The sequence below is a fragment of the Tenrec ecaudatus genome, chromosome 8 (genome assembly GCF_050624435.1).
Source record: "Tenrec ecaudatus isolate mTenEca1 chromosome 8, mTenEca1.hap1, whole genome shotgun sequence".
NCBI lineage: Eukaryota > Metazoa > Chordata > Mammalia > Afrosoricida > Tenrecidae > Tenrec > Tenrec ecaudatus.
Genome location: NC_134537.1, coordinates 100,059,346 through 100,076,060, shown reverse-complemented (window position 1 = coordinate 100,076,060; position 16,715 = coordinate 100,059,346). Strand labels below are relative to the sequence as shown.

Genomic DNA, 16,715 nt, shown 5'->3' with positions numbered 1-16,715 from the left:
CATTCGTGCTTCATTTGTCTTTCAGAACCAAGAGATCGAAGAATTGACAAAAATCTGCGATGAGCTGATCGCGAAGCTGGGAAAGACCGACTGAGTTTCCCTTGGGTCCAGCAGATCTGCATTCGGCCGCCTCCCTCTGACCACAAGGACCTTGCCTTATCCAGAATAATGCCCCTCGCAGAGAAGACGAAACTACAAAAACAGCACATGCCTCCCGGCTGCCCACCCGCTCTGCTGCCGCGTGGCAGCTGCCTGTGCAGCCCGCAGAGCGGGCGGGCAGCCTCTGGCTCTCCTGGGCAGGCTCCGCTCAGCGCTGCTGCTTGAGTTAGGGTTTGCAGTTGCTCCACCACTGCCCGTTTTACAGTCGTCTTTCCTTTTCCGAATGTTAAGATTTACTATTTTGTGGCGAGGCTTTAAGGTTATCTCTTTTTCACACCATCCTAGGCTTCTTATTTTACGTGACCTGTTATTTTAAGCTTCTGAATTTCATTGTCAACACTGGTGGTTTTGTTGGAGACAGTAGCGTGGCCTGGTGTTGGCGCTAGGCTGTAACAAGAAGGCACACATTTATACACATGTTTATACGTTCGGCTTATCCTTTCTCTCACGCTTAGATGAAGAAAAGTTCCTCTCCCAAAGAAGCTATTCTCATACAAGGCAAAAGAAGCCCTGTTTGGAAATAGAGGCCTGCCTCCGAATTACCAACTTAAGAATGCGGGGACACTGAGGCATGAGGACCTCAGGCCTGGGTCTCTCCCTGCTCACGATGGCCCAGGCTCACGTCTCACCCATGTCTGGCATAATGGTTTCTTTTCCCTGCAACAGGGAGGCTTCAAAAAGTTCACGGAAAATGGAATTAAAAGATGACACTTTCCCACCAACATTTTAAACATTGTGAAGCCCCTCGCCCCAAAATGCTCTTATTATCGATGGGTGTGGCCCTTGGGGGATGAGTCCTCAGCCGAAAGTAGGGTGTGCTTTCTGCAGGGACAAACACCGTGAGATGCTGTGAAGCCTGGGGATTGGCCCATCCGTCTCAGGCCAGGGCTCCCCTTTACTTCCGTTGGTTGAGGCAAAAGTCAGTATTTCACCTTTATTGTTTTTCTGTCCAAAATATACAAAGAAAATTTACTTGACAGAAGTTTCAGTGATTTTGTTTAATTCAAAGGTCACTGTCAGCCCAGCAGCAGTTAGAAGGTGAAGAAATAGTTATTGCTATTTTTCTTTTTTTTTTTGCACAAATAAGGTGAGTTGCTCTGCAAACATTCTTTAAAAGGAATTGGGGAAGGTGGGGTAGGGCGGGGAATCCTTTGTAACTTTAAATAGAGGGATTTTTAACAAAACAGTCAAAATCATGAGAAATACTACAGGAATCAATTGATTTTAAGTATCTTTAAGCAAAGACCACTTAAATTCTGGGTGAGGGGAGCACAAGGCAGAAGGTCTTGTGTGTAACAAAACCAAGTTCATGATGATGGGGATGTGGGGCAGCGCTCCATGTAATAATTCCCTTCCCTCGGATAAGCAAACCCCCCAGTCCATACAGATATTTAGAAGCACTCTGTCTTAATGGCACACCCTGAAGGTCTTCACGGGTGGGGATATGCGCTACAGTCTGTACTATGAGTACATTTTCTGACTTTTCTTGTACAACTATTGCATGATCCAACTTCAGCCAAGACTTGTGCCTGGTAGATAACCTGTCAACCTCTCAAAGTGACTCTTTCCTCATGTGCTACTCGTCGTGGGGCGGGGGGTGGGGACCAGGAGAGTCGGTGTCTTTTCAAGCCAGAAGTTACTCTTGGCCAGTAGGCAGTCATCATAATTGGTGCTTAGGCCATATTTCCAGGCCTGTTGTCTTAAATTTTGTACACAGGGGTAGGCAAAGAAGAGCAGCGGAAAGTATCTTGGGTTGGAGAAGTGACTTGACAGTGGTTTGGGCTTTGAAAGCAGATACTACAGTGGCTGACTATGCATGCTGCCCTGAGAGTTGTCGTACCAGACACGAGTACTTCTGGTTGGTAGAAAAGATGCCCTCAGTGAGCTTTGCATCCCGCGGAAAGAAACCGAGCTAAACCTGTTTTTACTACTGTGTTTAGACGGCACATCACGTTCACTAGTTTTACTTTGATCTGTTTTAAGCATAAAAGACTTTTCGTGTCTCCCTCATAAATCCATAGTCATCTACTTTTTTTTAATGGTTTGTTGTTGTTTTTAAAGACTGTGTGTCAAAGAAGTGGCTCTGTGTCACAACAAGGTGACGACAATCCTTTCCTAACATGGAAGAGAACCTTCACTGAACAAGGAACACAAGGGATCCTTGTTAAGAATACTTGCCACTGGGCCTCTGAGCCCAGGCCATTACATATTCTTAGGTGGATTCATGCTGACAAGAAGGAAAATGTAACTTGGATAGGTGGCACATCACAAAACTGTGCTAGGCAGGCTGAAGTTTATTTGTTTATTTTTCTTTAAAAATAAGCAAAAAAGACACACCTGTTTTGGAACTCTGGAGAGTGAGACTCTAGCCCCGAGTTTGTTTTTGAAACACATGGGCACCAAATGCCTGGTTAGTCAAGCAATAATAACCCTGCTGCAAATAGGAAGAGGGGAAACGCCAGGAAGCCGCCGCCTTAGAAAGTGGTTCCGGTTCCTAGATGATGTTGCTGAGGCATTTCCTGCATGGTTGGCTTTGCCAGATGTAGCCAGACTCTCAAACTGCCTGGTACTTGAAGGATTGGATGTGAAGGCGGAGAGTTCCTCCGGTGGGCGAGGTGTGGGCAGTTCCAGCTGACCTGCAGAGGTTTACTTTCTTCCGGGAAGCTCTTTGAAGCCGGTGACCTCCCCCGAGCCATTTGTTCTGTGAAACCCTTCTGGAGCCATTGAACAGTGGGGCCTGGTTTTCTCACGTGCCCTCTAGCTTCTTCAGACCCACCAAACTAGGAAATGTAGCCGCTGGCAGGGGGTGGGCGGCGTCTCAGGAGGGTTTGGAAGCTGAGGAAATGCTCCCTCCTGCCCTGCATACCCGCACCCTTTCTACCTACCCCAGGGTGCTGCACAGCTCACAGAGATTCCTCGAGAGCCCTCAATTCACTTTGCCTGCTCCTGACTAGGGAGAATCCCCTGACTCGCCCTCACAGCAGCCTGCCTTTAGAAGCTAGCAGAGGGCTCGAGGGCAGCCACGAAGCCAAAATGAAGTTTAAAAAGAAACCCCAGCGTGTCAAACCAAAGGTCTCAGAAGGTGTCTACTTCAAAGATTTTAATAAAGAAGAGTATTTTAAGGGGACTTCTGTTCTACGAAGGTTTGATTGGTTGGTTCTTCACTGCCATTCAACCCTCGCTTGAGTCTCCCGTGTAGCAAAAGGGTCAAGGACCGGCTCTAGCAGACTCTTCTCTGGGAGCCAGCGCCCTGGCAGTGCTCTCCAGGGAAGACCTACTCCCTAGCGCCGGAGCACGCATCCTGGAGGCTTCGCAGAGTGCACTTTCCATCGTTCCTGTCCAAACGCAGTCCCGTGTCTGTGCCTCTTCGCATGCAGTTAGGTTTGGGCAAACAAAGATTCCTAAGGAATGACTTTATTAACTATAATATGGTTATAGCTATTATATATCTATATGTATTCTGGTTATAGTTCTAATGTGGAGATGTTGCGTGTCATGCTGGCCTGTGGCAGTCTGTACACCGCTTTAGCTCATGGCGAGAAAGCCGGGCTTGGAGCTGAGGGACGGCCTAATCCTTCCCTGTGTCTCCTCCTCAGTTTCCAGCTCTGCAGATGCCACTCCGCCCCCTCCTCCGCCTTTTAGTGGCATCCAAACTCAACTAAAAAAAAATAGTGTTTCCAAGTCATACTGCGAACCAATATTCTGTACATCCGAATACTTTTCAGGCAGTCTTACAAAAAAATGTGAACCCACAGTCCAGGGACAGGACAGCCTGTCAGTTACAACACCCACAGCTTCAGCCTCGCGCCTTCATCTCAAACTGGGCTGGGATCCAGGCATTTCTTTTGAATCTCGGAGGCAGCAGTAAACTCCGTGTTGCTGGTAGAACGTGTGTGTGTGTGCGCGCCGCTAGATGTCCTCCATGTGTACTAATGTGCCAGTGAGTACCGTGAATTGCACACCTGCTTCCCTGCGCCCCCTGAGTGCCATGAGGTGTGTGAGGAGCCCCCGGTCCCCAGGAACAGGCTCCGTGTTGACTGCTGCTATTGGGGCTATTGTGTAGAAAAAAAATCATCTGCATAAATTTTATATGCACAGTAATTTCCCTTTTTATATGTCAGGTAAATATTTGTAAAAGTTACACTCACACAAATGAAATTATTATAATGATTACTAATATATTTTTTCCATGTTTCATTGCCTGAATAAAAACTGTTTACCACTGTTAGGTTTGGGTTTGTGTGGTTTTTTCGTCGTCGTTCTTTTAAGCTCCACTTGGTCATTTCATCCTGACTCTGTACATTGATGGCAGCCTCAGCTCTTAGGAGGGCCATCCTTCAGTCTAAGAAGAGCAGAGCTGACATTGCCACTACCCTCTTGTTGTGGAATTTTGTGCACTTGGTATGATTAAAAACAAAACCGACTTTGGGATTTCGGCCATACAAATTCCCCTGCCTTTGCATCTGTGCAAACAAAGTTTTTAGATGGGCACTTCTTGGGTTTGCTCTGAGACTACCAGTCTGCCCTGGCGTTCTCAAGTCCCAAGAAGCTAAGTCATCCCAAGCTCTCGGGCTCATTAAAGGACACAGCGTGAGCCAGGACTGTGTAAACATGGTAATGCAGTCCACAGAAAATAGTTGACGTGTTGTTGTTTCTAGGTTAATACCAAGAAGAAACATTTTCAATACTGGCCAGACCAATGCTTGGAGGGATAGGGGAATCGGGGTGTTGTGAGCCACCTCCCAGGAAAAAAAGAGAAAAAGAAGGCTTTATTTCCCAATTTGTAGAGCCAGCTTTGGATCCAGTAAGGAAAATCAGCGCTGACACTTTAGACCGATTCGTCACCTCCCAAGACCTAAAAGGAACCTTTCTCCATGGATTGCTCAACTGCTGGGAAAGCGGCGTCCTGTGCAATAAGTAGGAAGTGGCACTGTCTCTATCATACTAACAACACATGCTTGAAAACTCACTGTCGGAGTCAGTTCTAACTCAGACCCTATAGAACAGAGTCGGGCTGCCCCGTGGGTTTCTGAGACTAAATCTAGTAGTAGAAAGCCTCATCTTCCCCTGCAGAAGAGCTGGTAGGTTTAAACTGTTGGCTTCGGGGTTAGCTGCCCAGCGCATACCCAGCTCCACCACTGAGACACCTTGCTTCGTAAGTACTAGAAGACTGATGGCTGGCAAGCTAAAGGGTCAGAGTAGAACTTCCCTCCTGTGGGGTTTTCAGTGCTTGCTTGGTTTAGAAGTAGAGTCCCAGGACTTTCTTTCCAGAGGCCACTGTAGAGACTTGAACCTTCACCAGGGACTCCCTAGCCATTTAAGGACCAATCGAGTATCTTTTTTTTCTTTCTCTACATTCCTTTAACAAATACTGATGTTTTAGTGTCTAAAGTGAAATGTGAAAACTTTTCCAAAGGACAGTTAAAGAGAAATTGGTTTCTATTTTGATGGAAACTTTGAATATGAATATGTTGTCTTTAACAACTAAAAGCCTCCAATAAAATGATCTTTTAATTAAAATTTGTTAAAAAATACAAGTAGATGGCTTTTAACAAATATAGTCCAGGAGGTTAGAAGTCTGATTTCAGGGTCCCAGCTCTAAGGATGATTTTCTTTTATCAAGTCAGGGGAAAGCTCTTGCTCCAACACCTGTGGGCCCAGCATTCCCTAGAGATGCCATGCATCTTAGCGCAGTCTCAGCATAAGGGCCCCCGGTCCAAAGGAAGAGCTCAGGCCCCTGCTTCTGGGTACTAAGACCCTTCTCTCTAAGACAAAAAGCAATGCTGGTCTGTGCTTTATACAATTGATGTATGGATGGATGGTGATAAGAGTTGTATGAGCCCCTAATAAAATGTTTTTAAAAAAAACGCAATGCAGGTCAAGCCACACCCTTTGGGAAACTCCCCGTATACTGGATGAGGGCTGTTACCTGAGTAAGGATATTGTATCCTACCCTAGTCTCCTTACAATTGATAAGCTGATCAAAACAGGTCACATCACCAGAATGAGCCCTTATATAACTGCCAAATCACTGAGAATCATGGTCCAGGAAAGTTGCCACATATTTTGGATGGACACAATCCAATCCATGACTTGAGTGAATCATGTTTTCCCAGAAGAGACCCGTTCTTTGTCTCAATTCCTTGCTTTGTGAGTTGTAGGTTCTTTTCTCTAAGTGAACTCTGTACCTGAGGTTGGGGACACGGCGGTGCATCTGAGAAAAGTCTTAACTCCTAAGCAAGATGTAAGGGCGGCATTGTTACGCTGTGCTGCGCAGAGCTGGTAGAGCCTCAGACCTAGGCCAAAGCGTCTATTCAGGCCAAATAGAACTGCCTCTGGTTTCACGGCTAGAAGTCTCTACAGAGGAACTCCTGTGAGTTCGAACTGCTGAACTTGCAGGTAACAGCCCAACAAGAAATCCACTACACCACCAGGGCTCCTTAATGGGGTCCTGGAAGGAAGGGGGAGCTCTAGTGGCATTGTTAGCCTGCCAACCGCAAGGTCAGTTTGAAACCACCTGGTTCTCCTCGGGAGAAAGACCAGGCTTTCTACTCCCATAAAGAGTTAGTCTCAGAAACCCACAGGGTTGGCTGCTGGCAGTGGGAATTGACTGAAGGGCAGGGCGTTTGAGGTTTTGCAAGAAGGAAGGACTCACTGCAGCGAAGCACAAACTGGCTAGAGCATCAGAGGAGAAGGTACTGAATATGAACAATGTGGACTCCAGGCTCACATTCTGTTCAGATTCCATCTGTTATTTCATCTCCATGGGCATCGATTCGGGAGCCTAGGTAGTGCAGCGAGTTAAGCTGAAGAGCTAACTGCCCCTGGTGGCAACTGAACCAGAAAGTGGAGACTGTCAGTTCCCATGGAGAGTTAGTCCCTGAAGCCCTGTGAGTAGTTCTCTCTAGGGTGACTGAGTCAGAATTGCCCCAGTGGCAGTGGGGGTAGGATGGAAGTCAATTGCCCTAACTGGGAATAATAATTTTCACCTCATTAATTTGTTGGAACAATGACAGTACTGCTTGCTTAGTGCTTGGCACTTTGGTCCTTAATAAACATAGTGATTTCATCATCACTAGGATGCTTGCTTTCAAGACATTTTCAAATGGTGAAGTTCTCCAAGAGTGGTGGGACTTGAACAAATTAGTTTTGGTAGACTGTCTCAAGAAGAAAACTAGGGACAGGTGACTACATGGCCGGCCCTGCTATGAGACACGACATCCCTCACTGACCCATAGTCCTACAGGGGATAACACTGGAGACACAGTGTGGGAATTCTGCCCGATCGGATTCCATCACACCGAGGCAAAACACTAAGGGTGTGGAACAGAACAAGGAGAACAGCAACGAAGCCCCCAGGGAAAACCAAAAATAGACTTTGGGGTCAGGGCTTGGCACCCCAACAGACTCAACTAGAAAACACTCTAAAAGACCAACATCCAGTCCTTGAACTAACTACAGACTTGTCTTTCTTTTGTTGTTTGTCATTGGATTGTTGTTGCTGTTTTGTTTTCTTTTGTTGCTTGGTTTTGCTCTGTCTTGTTTTTGTGCATGTTATTATCTCCACAGGTCTATCTAAATAAGATAGGCTGGATGAACAATCTGGAGGAGAAAACAACGGGACCTACAGTTCCAGGGGACATGAGAGAGAGGGAGGTGGGGGGAAAGGTAGTGGTGTTAACAAACCCAGGGACAAGAGAACAAGAAGTGGTGAGGAGGGTGTAGGAGGCCTGGTAGGGCATGACCAAGGGTAATGTAACCGAGAGGAATTACTGAAACCCAAATGAAAGCTGAGCATGATAGTGGGACAAGAGGAAAGGAAATAGAGGAAAGAGCTAGGAGGCAAAGGGCATTAACAGAGGTCTAAATATAGGCATGTACATATGTAAATATATGTATACATAAGGATGTGGAAGTAGATATATGTGCATATATGTATAGATTTAGTATTAAGGTAGCAGATGGACATTGGGTCTCCACTCAAGTACTCCCTCAATGCAAGAATACTTCTATTTAATTGGCATTCTATGATGTTCACCTTCCCGACATAATCGCTGAAGACAAAGCAGGTGCAAAAGCAAATGTAAAGAAAGCTCATGGTGCTCAACTATCAAAAAATATAGCGTCTGGGGTCTAAAGGTTTGAAGGTAAAGAAGCGGCCATCGAGCTCAGAAGCAACAAAGTCCACTTGGAAGAAGCACACCAGCCTGTATGTCGAAGGCATCAGTTATCAGGCATCTTCAGAACAAAAAATCATCATTGTGAATGAGGGGGAATACGGTGTGGAGACAATCGGACATCCCCTTACAGAAGGGTCTTGGGGAGGAGACGAGCCAGTCGGTGCAATGAAGCAACAGTGAAACATACAACTTTCCTCGTATTTCTTAAATGCTTCCCCTTCCCCCACTATCATGATCCCAAGTCTACCTTACAAATCTGACTAGATCAGAGGATGTACACTAGAACAGATAAGAACTGGAAACACAGGGAGTCCAGGGCGAGCGATACCTTCAGGATCAGTGGTGACAGTGGCTATACCAGGAGAGTTGAGGGAGGGTAGGGTAGAAAGTTGGAACCAATTACAAGAATCTACATATAACCTCCTCCCTGGGGGACGGACAGCAGAAAAGTGGGTGAAGGGAGATGTCGGATAGGGCAAGATATGACAAATAATAATTTATAAATTATCAAGGGTTCATGAGGGAGAGGGGAGCGGGGAGGGAGGGGAAAAATGAGCTGATGCCAGAGCTTAAGTGGAGAGCAAATGTTTTGAGAATGATGAGAGCAATAAATGTACAAATATGTTTTACACAATTGATGTATGTATGGATTGTGATAAGAGTTGTATGAGCCCCTAATAAAAATATATTTTTAATGGGAGGTGGAGGGATTAATTTTTTTAAGAACAAAACTTGAAAAACATTAGCATTAGCTATGTTGTTCTTTTTGTGTTCTTGGTAGAAGGTAGAGGAATGGAGGATAAAGGTCAAATCAGAGATCCTGAAGGTCTTGTGCCTGAGCTACTGCATGGGGAGTAGAGAGCCCAGACTCGGTGGATTCCAGTCCATGCCAAGACTCCAAGAGCAATCCGGCCCCAGAGCACTAGGTTTCCATGACAAGGCGCTTTTCCTTTGCCAACATGTGTCGGCCCTTTGAAGTTTGGTACCTGTGGGAATTATATATTCAAGAAAAGCCTGAGAATATAATTAATTTAACAAATTCACTTTTTTTTAGCCAATTCAAAGGGCAAAGAGTAACTGATATTTGATTCTCTGTGTGTTAGGTGCCTTTCAAACGCAGGAGGTTTCAAAAAAAATTATGGGAAAATAATGTAATCATGGATGTTTTTCATCAACTTTGAAGCTTCCTCTTATATCAAACATATTTAAGTTCAAATTATAATTAAAAATTCCTATAGATGGATTTTTTTAAAAAGCGAATGGCAAAAACAGGGTAAAATAACTTCCAATTAATTCATTAGGCAGGAGAATGGAGTTGTCATTTGAATCCAGGTACCTCTGATTCCAAATCCCATTGGAATCCTTAAAGCCATGCTGCATGTTGGGGATACTTTCGGGCTAGAGCCTTCATTGATGCAAAAGAAGACTACATTCCCGAAATAGACTTTCTTGCTCTCAGCTCATGTGGGAACATTCCCATGGCTCCTAGCCAAGCCTTTGCATGATCGTATCACCAAAGTTCATTAGAACACGGGTATGCAACTTCATCAAATAGGCATAATTCATTATGCTATTAGTCAATGTCAGGAGTGAACTAAAACTCCCAATTCCTTTTGTTGTTGTTAGAGCTTTGGCTTGGACCGTGAACATGTGAATTCTAGCCCTACTTGTTATCAACTGCATCAGAGGTTCCTAACTTCCTCAGTTGGACCAATTATGTTAGAAGTCCTTCCCTTTGATTCTGTGGTTTAATATGTTTCCTTAAAGGGCAAACAACAAGGAATAGGTCCGCAGTTTCCCTTTCAAAATCATTGTTGGACTCTCTGTCTTGGGATGTGTTGCAACAGACTTACCATGGAACTCAGCCCCCATAGTAGCCAGTTCACCTCACACAAACAAGGGAAAGCCCCTGCTTACATTCAGTCACCTGCCAACTCCACGCTCTTTTTCTGTCTGCTGGGAAGCTCATCTCTGGACCTCTGGTCTCTCATTCGTAAAATGAAGGGTTTGGATGATATCCTCCAAGGCTCTCCACAAAGAGTGCTGTTACAGCAGATGCACTGACATTCCTGATTCAGGTGGATGCACAGTATGCCGACATCGCCTGGGCCACATGCCCCAGTCCAATTGCACACCCTGTGAAGATGGCCAGCCTACTTCTCTGCGTTTCTGTGTTATTAAACTAGGCAAACTTGTCATCACAAATATTCAACTGTAAAATATTATATATACTTAGAAATACCTTCCCATAAACTGTGGGGGAAGGGAGACAGCACTCGGTGTAAGAGATGAAAATAATTTATAACTTATCAAGGGGTTAAGGGGAGGGTAACAGGAGCTGACACCAGGCCTCAAATAGAAAGGCAATGTTTAGAAAATGATGGCAACATGTGTATCATGCTTGATACAAATGATCTTATAAATAAACATTTTTAAAAAAACAAGTAATGCCTTCCCCACTCTCTCTGCTAGGCAGCTAGAATGACTTCATAATTAGCTAATCTGGTGCAGTCAGGCATATTTTAGTAAAATCTTAAATCAGAGTTCTATCCGTGCTCATGATGTCATGCAATAATGGATGTGGCATGGAAGGTCATTTGTCTTCTATGAAGTCCCAAGTTTTCCAGAAACAATCTTTTGTCTCCCTCCCTTGATCACCAATGTGCAGCGAACCTCGGAAACCTAAAATCTGATTTTACGTCCTTCGTCCGCATCTAGTGTAAATGCGCATGGGTGGTCACCAGGGGGCTCCACTCCCACAGACTACACGCTGGAGGACCGGGTCCCCAATCATAATTAAAAAGCCCCCCACCGGGGAGGTGATTCCAATTCTCGCCGACCTTCTGGAGGGTTTCAGAGACTAGATATCACCTGTGCAGGTGCAGACAACCTCATCTTTCCCTTTTCCAGAACTTTCCCAGTTTTCCAGAACCTTCTGCCGAAAGGAGACAGTGAAGATGAGTACTCACTGTTTCTGAGAACGTTCATTTCACCGACCGCACGTTCTGGTTACCTGTAGTGCTCTGAATGGCAAGGTAAGCAATTCAAAAAACAAAAAGACAACAACAACAAAACCGTCAGCCACTCCTTAAAAGAAAGAAGAGGTTTGCTTCTCCCACAGGGGGCAGCGCCATCCTGTTAAACCGGCTTGCTGGGCGTCAGAATTAACCCCATGGCGTGAGTAGTTGGAAGAAGGCATTTTCCTTGCTTGCAAGTTCTTACTCTCCACAGTCTTTGCACGGTTTGCTTTATTTGTTGCTTAAGCTTTGATGAAAGCATAGAAGCATGTTGTTGTTGTTGTTGTTGTTGTGAGGTGCCATCCAGTCAGTCCCCCCTTACTGGCAGCCTATGCACAGCAGAACAAAGCACTGCCCAGTCCTGTGCCCACCTCACAAGTGCTCCTATGTCTGAGTCCATTGTTGCAGCCGCTGTGTCCGTCCATCTCGTTGAGGGCTGTCCTCTGTCTCACCGCCCCTCCACTTTGCCAAGCATGACGTCCTTCTCCAGGGACTGGTCTCTCTTGAGAACAGGTGAGACCAAGTCTCACCATCCTTGCCTTTAAGGAGCACTGTGACTGTACTTTCTCCAAGACAGATTGGTGTGCTCTTTTGGCAGCCTATGGCACTTTCAATATTCTTCACCAGCACGATAGTTCAAATGCATCAATTTTTCTTCAGTCTTTCTTATTCAATGTCTAACTTTCCATGTTACTATGAGGCCAGGGCTTGGGGTTAGGCCCACCTCAGTCCTCAAAATAACGTCTTTGCTTTTCAACACTTTAAAGAGGTCTTGTGCAGCAGACTTACCCAACGGATCGCATTATTTGATCTCTTGACTGCCGCTTCCATGAGCATTGACCGTGGATTGGAGCAAGATGAAATCCTTGTGAACTTCAAGTTGGTTCCAGACCTAGGTGTAAAATGAACATTGCCGGAAAGTGAGTCACACACAGCATTCGGTTTCCTGGTGCATATAAAAGTGATGCTTACGTTACACTGTAATCTCTGAGGTGTGCATTAAAAGTCTGGTAAATGTGAGAATGATCAAAATGTGCTTTGAAAATGTTAACCCTGCTGTTGGGAACACGGTGCCGATCGACTGCTGCAGTCAGGCCTGGGGCAACCCTCCCTTTGTGGCCGGTGCAGCCCTCTGCGTGGGCAGTAAGATGAGGTGTGCCAGGACACATTAGAACAGGCTCATTGGCCACTTTATCCACATATTGTCCAGTGACTTGGGTTCCTAAGGGCACTGGGAACCGAATAAACATGGGGCACAATTTTAAAAGGCAATGCTAAGTTATAAATGTTTGTACACATGATTAAAAACCTGTTATTTAAATCTTAACTAAATCTGGATTATTTGCTGCTACCCACAAGTTAATCCATGGGCAGTGAATACAGGTGTGTGAAAAAACAGGTGGCTAAGTCACAAGATAGGTGCCCTGGTGATGTAGTGTTTACACGTTGGGTTGTGATCCACATGGTCAGCAGTTCAAAACCACCAGTAGCTCCAGGGGAGAAGGACTGGGCTTTCTACTCTCTTAACCAGGTACAGCCTCAGAAACCCACAGGGTGGTCTCTATGAGTCAGTATGGACTTGATGACAGTGAATAATTCACAAGATGACCACATATTTTCAGAAGTGTGATGAAAAATGTTCATTGAATTCTAGGTTTTAAATTCAGGAAATACAGTGAGGGGAAAACAAAAAAATTCACTAAAACGGTCACACAGGTTGAAAGCGGAGACTTCCAGAGATCTGGTAAAATCAGAGGGTCTATTGAAATAACCACCAACACTCTCCCGACTCCTCCACGATAAAAAAAAATCAATTTCACTGCCATTGAGTGACTCACAGTGACCTTAGAAGACAGAGTAGAACTGTCCTGTGAGTTCCTGACTCTAACTCAATGGAAGTAGAAGGCTTCATCTTTCTCCCAAGGAACCATAGACAGTTTCAAACTGCTAACCTCGAGGTTAGTCACTACACCACTAGGTTCTACTGAAATAGCCACCAACTCCTCTTAAAACTCTTTAAAGTGTTTTAAAGTGTATTTTGGAATAATTTTGGATCTATAGAATAGTTCCCAAGATTTCCTAAATGTTGGTAGTTGTCTATTGCTCCCACCCTAGTCGTTTTTTTTTCTTTTGTTGATGAGACCCCTACAGCAGAGCATACACGTATCTAGCAGTGTCTGCAGGTACAATAAATACAGTGACCTTGGTTACATTCAAGGAGAGATGTGCAGCCGCTCACCCTCCTCTTCTGAGTGGTTCCTTCTTCAGTAAGATAGACACCCCCACCGCCAGCCCCAGCCCCTTATCTAATCTGTGGAGCCATCCTTATCAATTTGGTCAAAGATAGATGGATCTTAAAAACACAATGCTCAAGGCAGACATTCTTTACTAGTTAAACTAAACTATTGTTTACTTTTAAGGCTCCAGGCATATTTTTGGTTTAAAGATTACCTCAGGGCCAGTTTCAGGAGTTCATCCAGCCTCCTTGGCCTTCCATAAAGTTTATGCTCTGAGGATTTGGCTGTTAACTGAGCATCTGCCATGTGCCCAGTCCTGGAGAGGTGCTGTTTTAGGATACAAAAGAGATCCCAATTTCAAATACAATTCAAAGAGAACATTTATTAAGTCTTACAACACAATGACACAGACATACCATCCAGAGGGGGGAGACCATCAGCACGAGGTTAAAATGAAGTCCACAGGTTTGTTGAGATGTTGTTGTTGTTTTTGTTGTTGTTGTTGTGTGCTATCAAGTCGGTTCCAAGCTTTGAACAGGGCATGGGAGTGCAAAGGAAACGCACAAGAGCATGATGGGTGGCAGGTCAGCTCTTCACAGTTAGCAGGTGGGCCAACAGCAGCAGGAACTGGACCATGATGAGGACAAGTACATTATGGTTAGACAGCAGCGCTTACACTAGTGGTCTGGGGCCTCCTGACCAAGGCATTCAGGGTGAGGCTGATAAGCCGTGACTCATGACTCTGTGACTACCACCCCCCCACCCACCCCCCTGCTGTCCCCAGGATGGTGACCTCCATCAAGGACACACCCAGACAAGTGCTTAAGACAGACTGCCCTTCTCTGGAATGACTGGAGAGGGAGGAGGTAATCCACTCCAAGGCATTCACCCTGAGGGCACGGTTATCTACATCATTGGTTAATAATCAGAAAGAATTCAATGGAGGCTTAATCTATAAGAGGGACTCTGCAAATGGAATTTGGGCTGTCACTGTCATCCACAGTTGCCCAGGCTTAGGGGAGAAAGCTATCATTCCTCCATTTTTCTCTCCCTTTCCTTTGCTCCTGCTCCCTGTTTTAGGCAGTATTGCATGTTTGTAAGGAGCCTGGCATAGTAGATGAGACACTTTGGCTGGTAACCACTAACCACTAAGTTGGCAGTTTGAACCCACGAGGTGCTCCCTTAGGGAAAAGATGAGGCTTCCTGCACCCCTAAAATAAATTACAACCTCAGAAACTCAACGGAACACCTCCACACAGTCCTACAGAGTCACGGTGAGTTGGAATTGACTCAATAGCAGTGAGTTTGGTATTTTTAGTACTTGTTTGTTGCACTGAAGGACAAGAAACAAGTATGAGCTTGTACCTCTCCTTTGGAAGCTACTATTACCATGGCTCTAGATAGTGGTGGAAGCATTCCCTCATCTATGCCAGGAAATTTGGAAGACAGCACTTGGCCAACTGACTGGAAGAGATCCATATTTGTACCCATGTCAAAGAAAGGTGACCCGACAGAGTGCTCACACTATAGAATAATATCACTGATGTTGTAACAGCAAACCCGTGGATCAGGAATGACCGAGTGATAGCCACTCTTGGAGAACTTGAAAGAGGGAATATGTTATCAGCTGGTGACCCAGAGGAACTAGAGTTCTGGAAGATCTGGGCCCTGAATGTTGGTTGGAGTTGCTTTTATACTTGATCTGCATGAGTAAGGCCATAGAAGTGGAATAGATAGGGGATTCTAGTGCAGAAGTCTTCATTAGTAAGGGGACTGGAGGATGTTTGCACTGCAAGAATGAGGAAATACATGGTGTGTGGCAGTGTATTGGGTTTCTTTTCCAAAGGTTAAAATTCACTATGAAGATTTTCCTTAGCCCAAAGGGCATTTATAGAGGTCTAAATACAGGCATGTACCTATGTAAATATATTTATAAATGATGATGGGGACATAGATCTATATGCATATATTTATAGGTTTAGTATTAAGGTAGCAGATGGATATGGGGCCTCCACTCAAGTGCTTCCTCAATGCAAGAACATTTTGTTCTATTAAACTGGCATTCCAATGATGCTCACCCTCCCGACACAATCACTGGAGACAAAGTGGGTGCATAAGAAAATGAAGTGAAGAAAGCTGATGGTGCCCGCTATCAAAAGATATAGTGTCTGGGGTCTTAAAGGCTTGAAGGTAAACAAGCCCAATCTAGCTGATAAGCAACAAAGTCCACATGGAAGAAGCACAACAGCCTGTGAGATCACGAGGTGTTGATGGGATCAGGTATCAGGCATCAAAGAACAAAAAATCATATCATTGTGAATGAGGGGAAGTGCAGAGTGGGGACCCAAAGACCATCTGTAAGCAACTGGACATCCCCTTACAGAAGGGTTGCAGGGAGAAGATGAGCTAGTCAGGGTACAGTGTAGCAATGATGAAACATACAACTTTGCTCTAGTTCTTAAACGTTTCCTCCCTGCCACTATCATGATCCCAATTCTATCTTACAAATCTGGCTAGACCAGCGGATGTACACTGGTAGAGCTAGGAACTGGAAACAGGGAATCCAGGACAGATGAACCCCTCAGGACCAGTGGTGAGAGTGGCGATACCAGGAGGGTGGAGGGAAGGTGGGATAGAAAGGGGGAACTGATTACAGGGATCTACATATAAGTAAAGATGCCGGATTATATGAAGAAGAATGTGTCACCAGGAGTGGAGGCTTATTAACAACCTGAGGCATGCGGATGACACAGCTTTGCTTTCTGAAAATGAGAGGACTTGAAGCGCTTGCTGTTGACGATCAAGGACTGCAGCCTTCCGTGTGGATTGCAACTCAATGTAAACAAGACCCAAATCCTCACAACTGGACCAAGAGGAAACATCATGATAAATGCAGGAAAGGTTGAAGTTGTCAAGGATTTCGTCTTGCTTGGATCCACAATCAATGCTCATGGAAGCAGCACTCAAGAGATCAAAAGACAAATTGCATTAGGTAAATCTGCTGCACAAGACCTCTTTAGAGGATTGAAAACAAGTATGTTACTTTGAGGACTACGGTGTGCCTGACCCAAGCTCTGGTAGTTTCAATTGCCTCATGGGGTTAAAGAAGGGTGGAGAAGAAT

The 16,715-nt window shown here is 45.1% G+C and overlaps 1 protein-coding gene across 11 annotated transcripts in view; it reads left to right on the top strand.

Annotated features, from left to right (window-relative positions):
- The window catches only part of TACC1 (transforming acidic coiled-coil containing protein 1), a 140,266-nt gene extending 135,879 nt beyond the window's left edge, over positions 1–4,387 (top strand). For all 11 annotated transcript variants that reach the window (XM_075556654.1, XM_075556650.1, XM_075556648.1 and 8 more), the window contains one exon: positions 26–4,387. In XM_075556654.1, the coding sequence (XP_075412769.1) occupies positions 26–94 (69 nt within the window). In that variant the 3' untranslated portion in view covers positions 95–4,387. The remainder of the gene's footprint in view (positions 1–25) is intronic.
- The last annotated feature ends 12,328 nt before the right edge of the window (positions 4,388–16,715 follow it).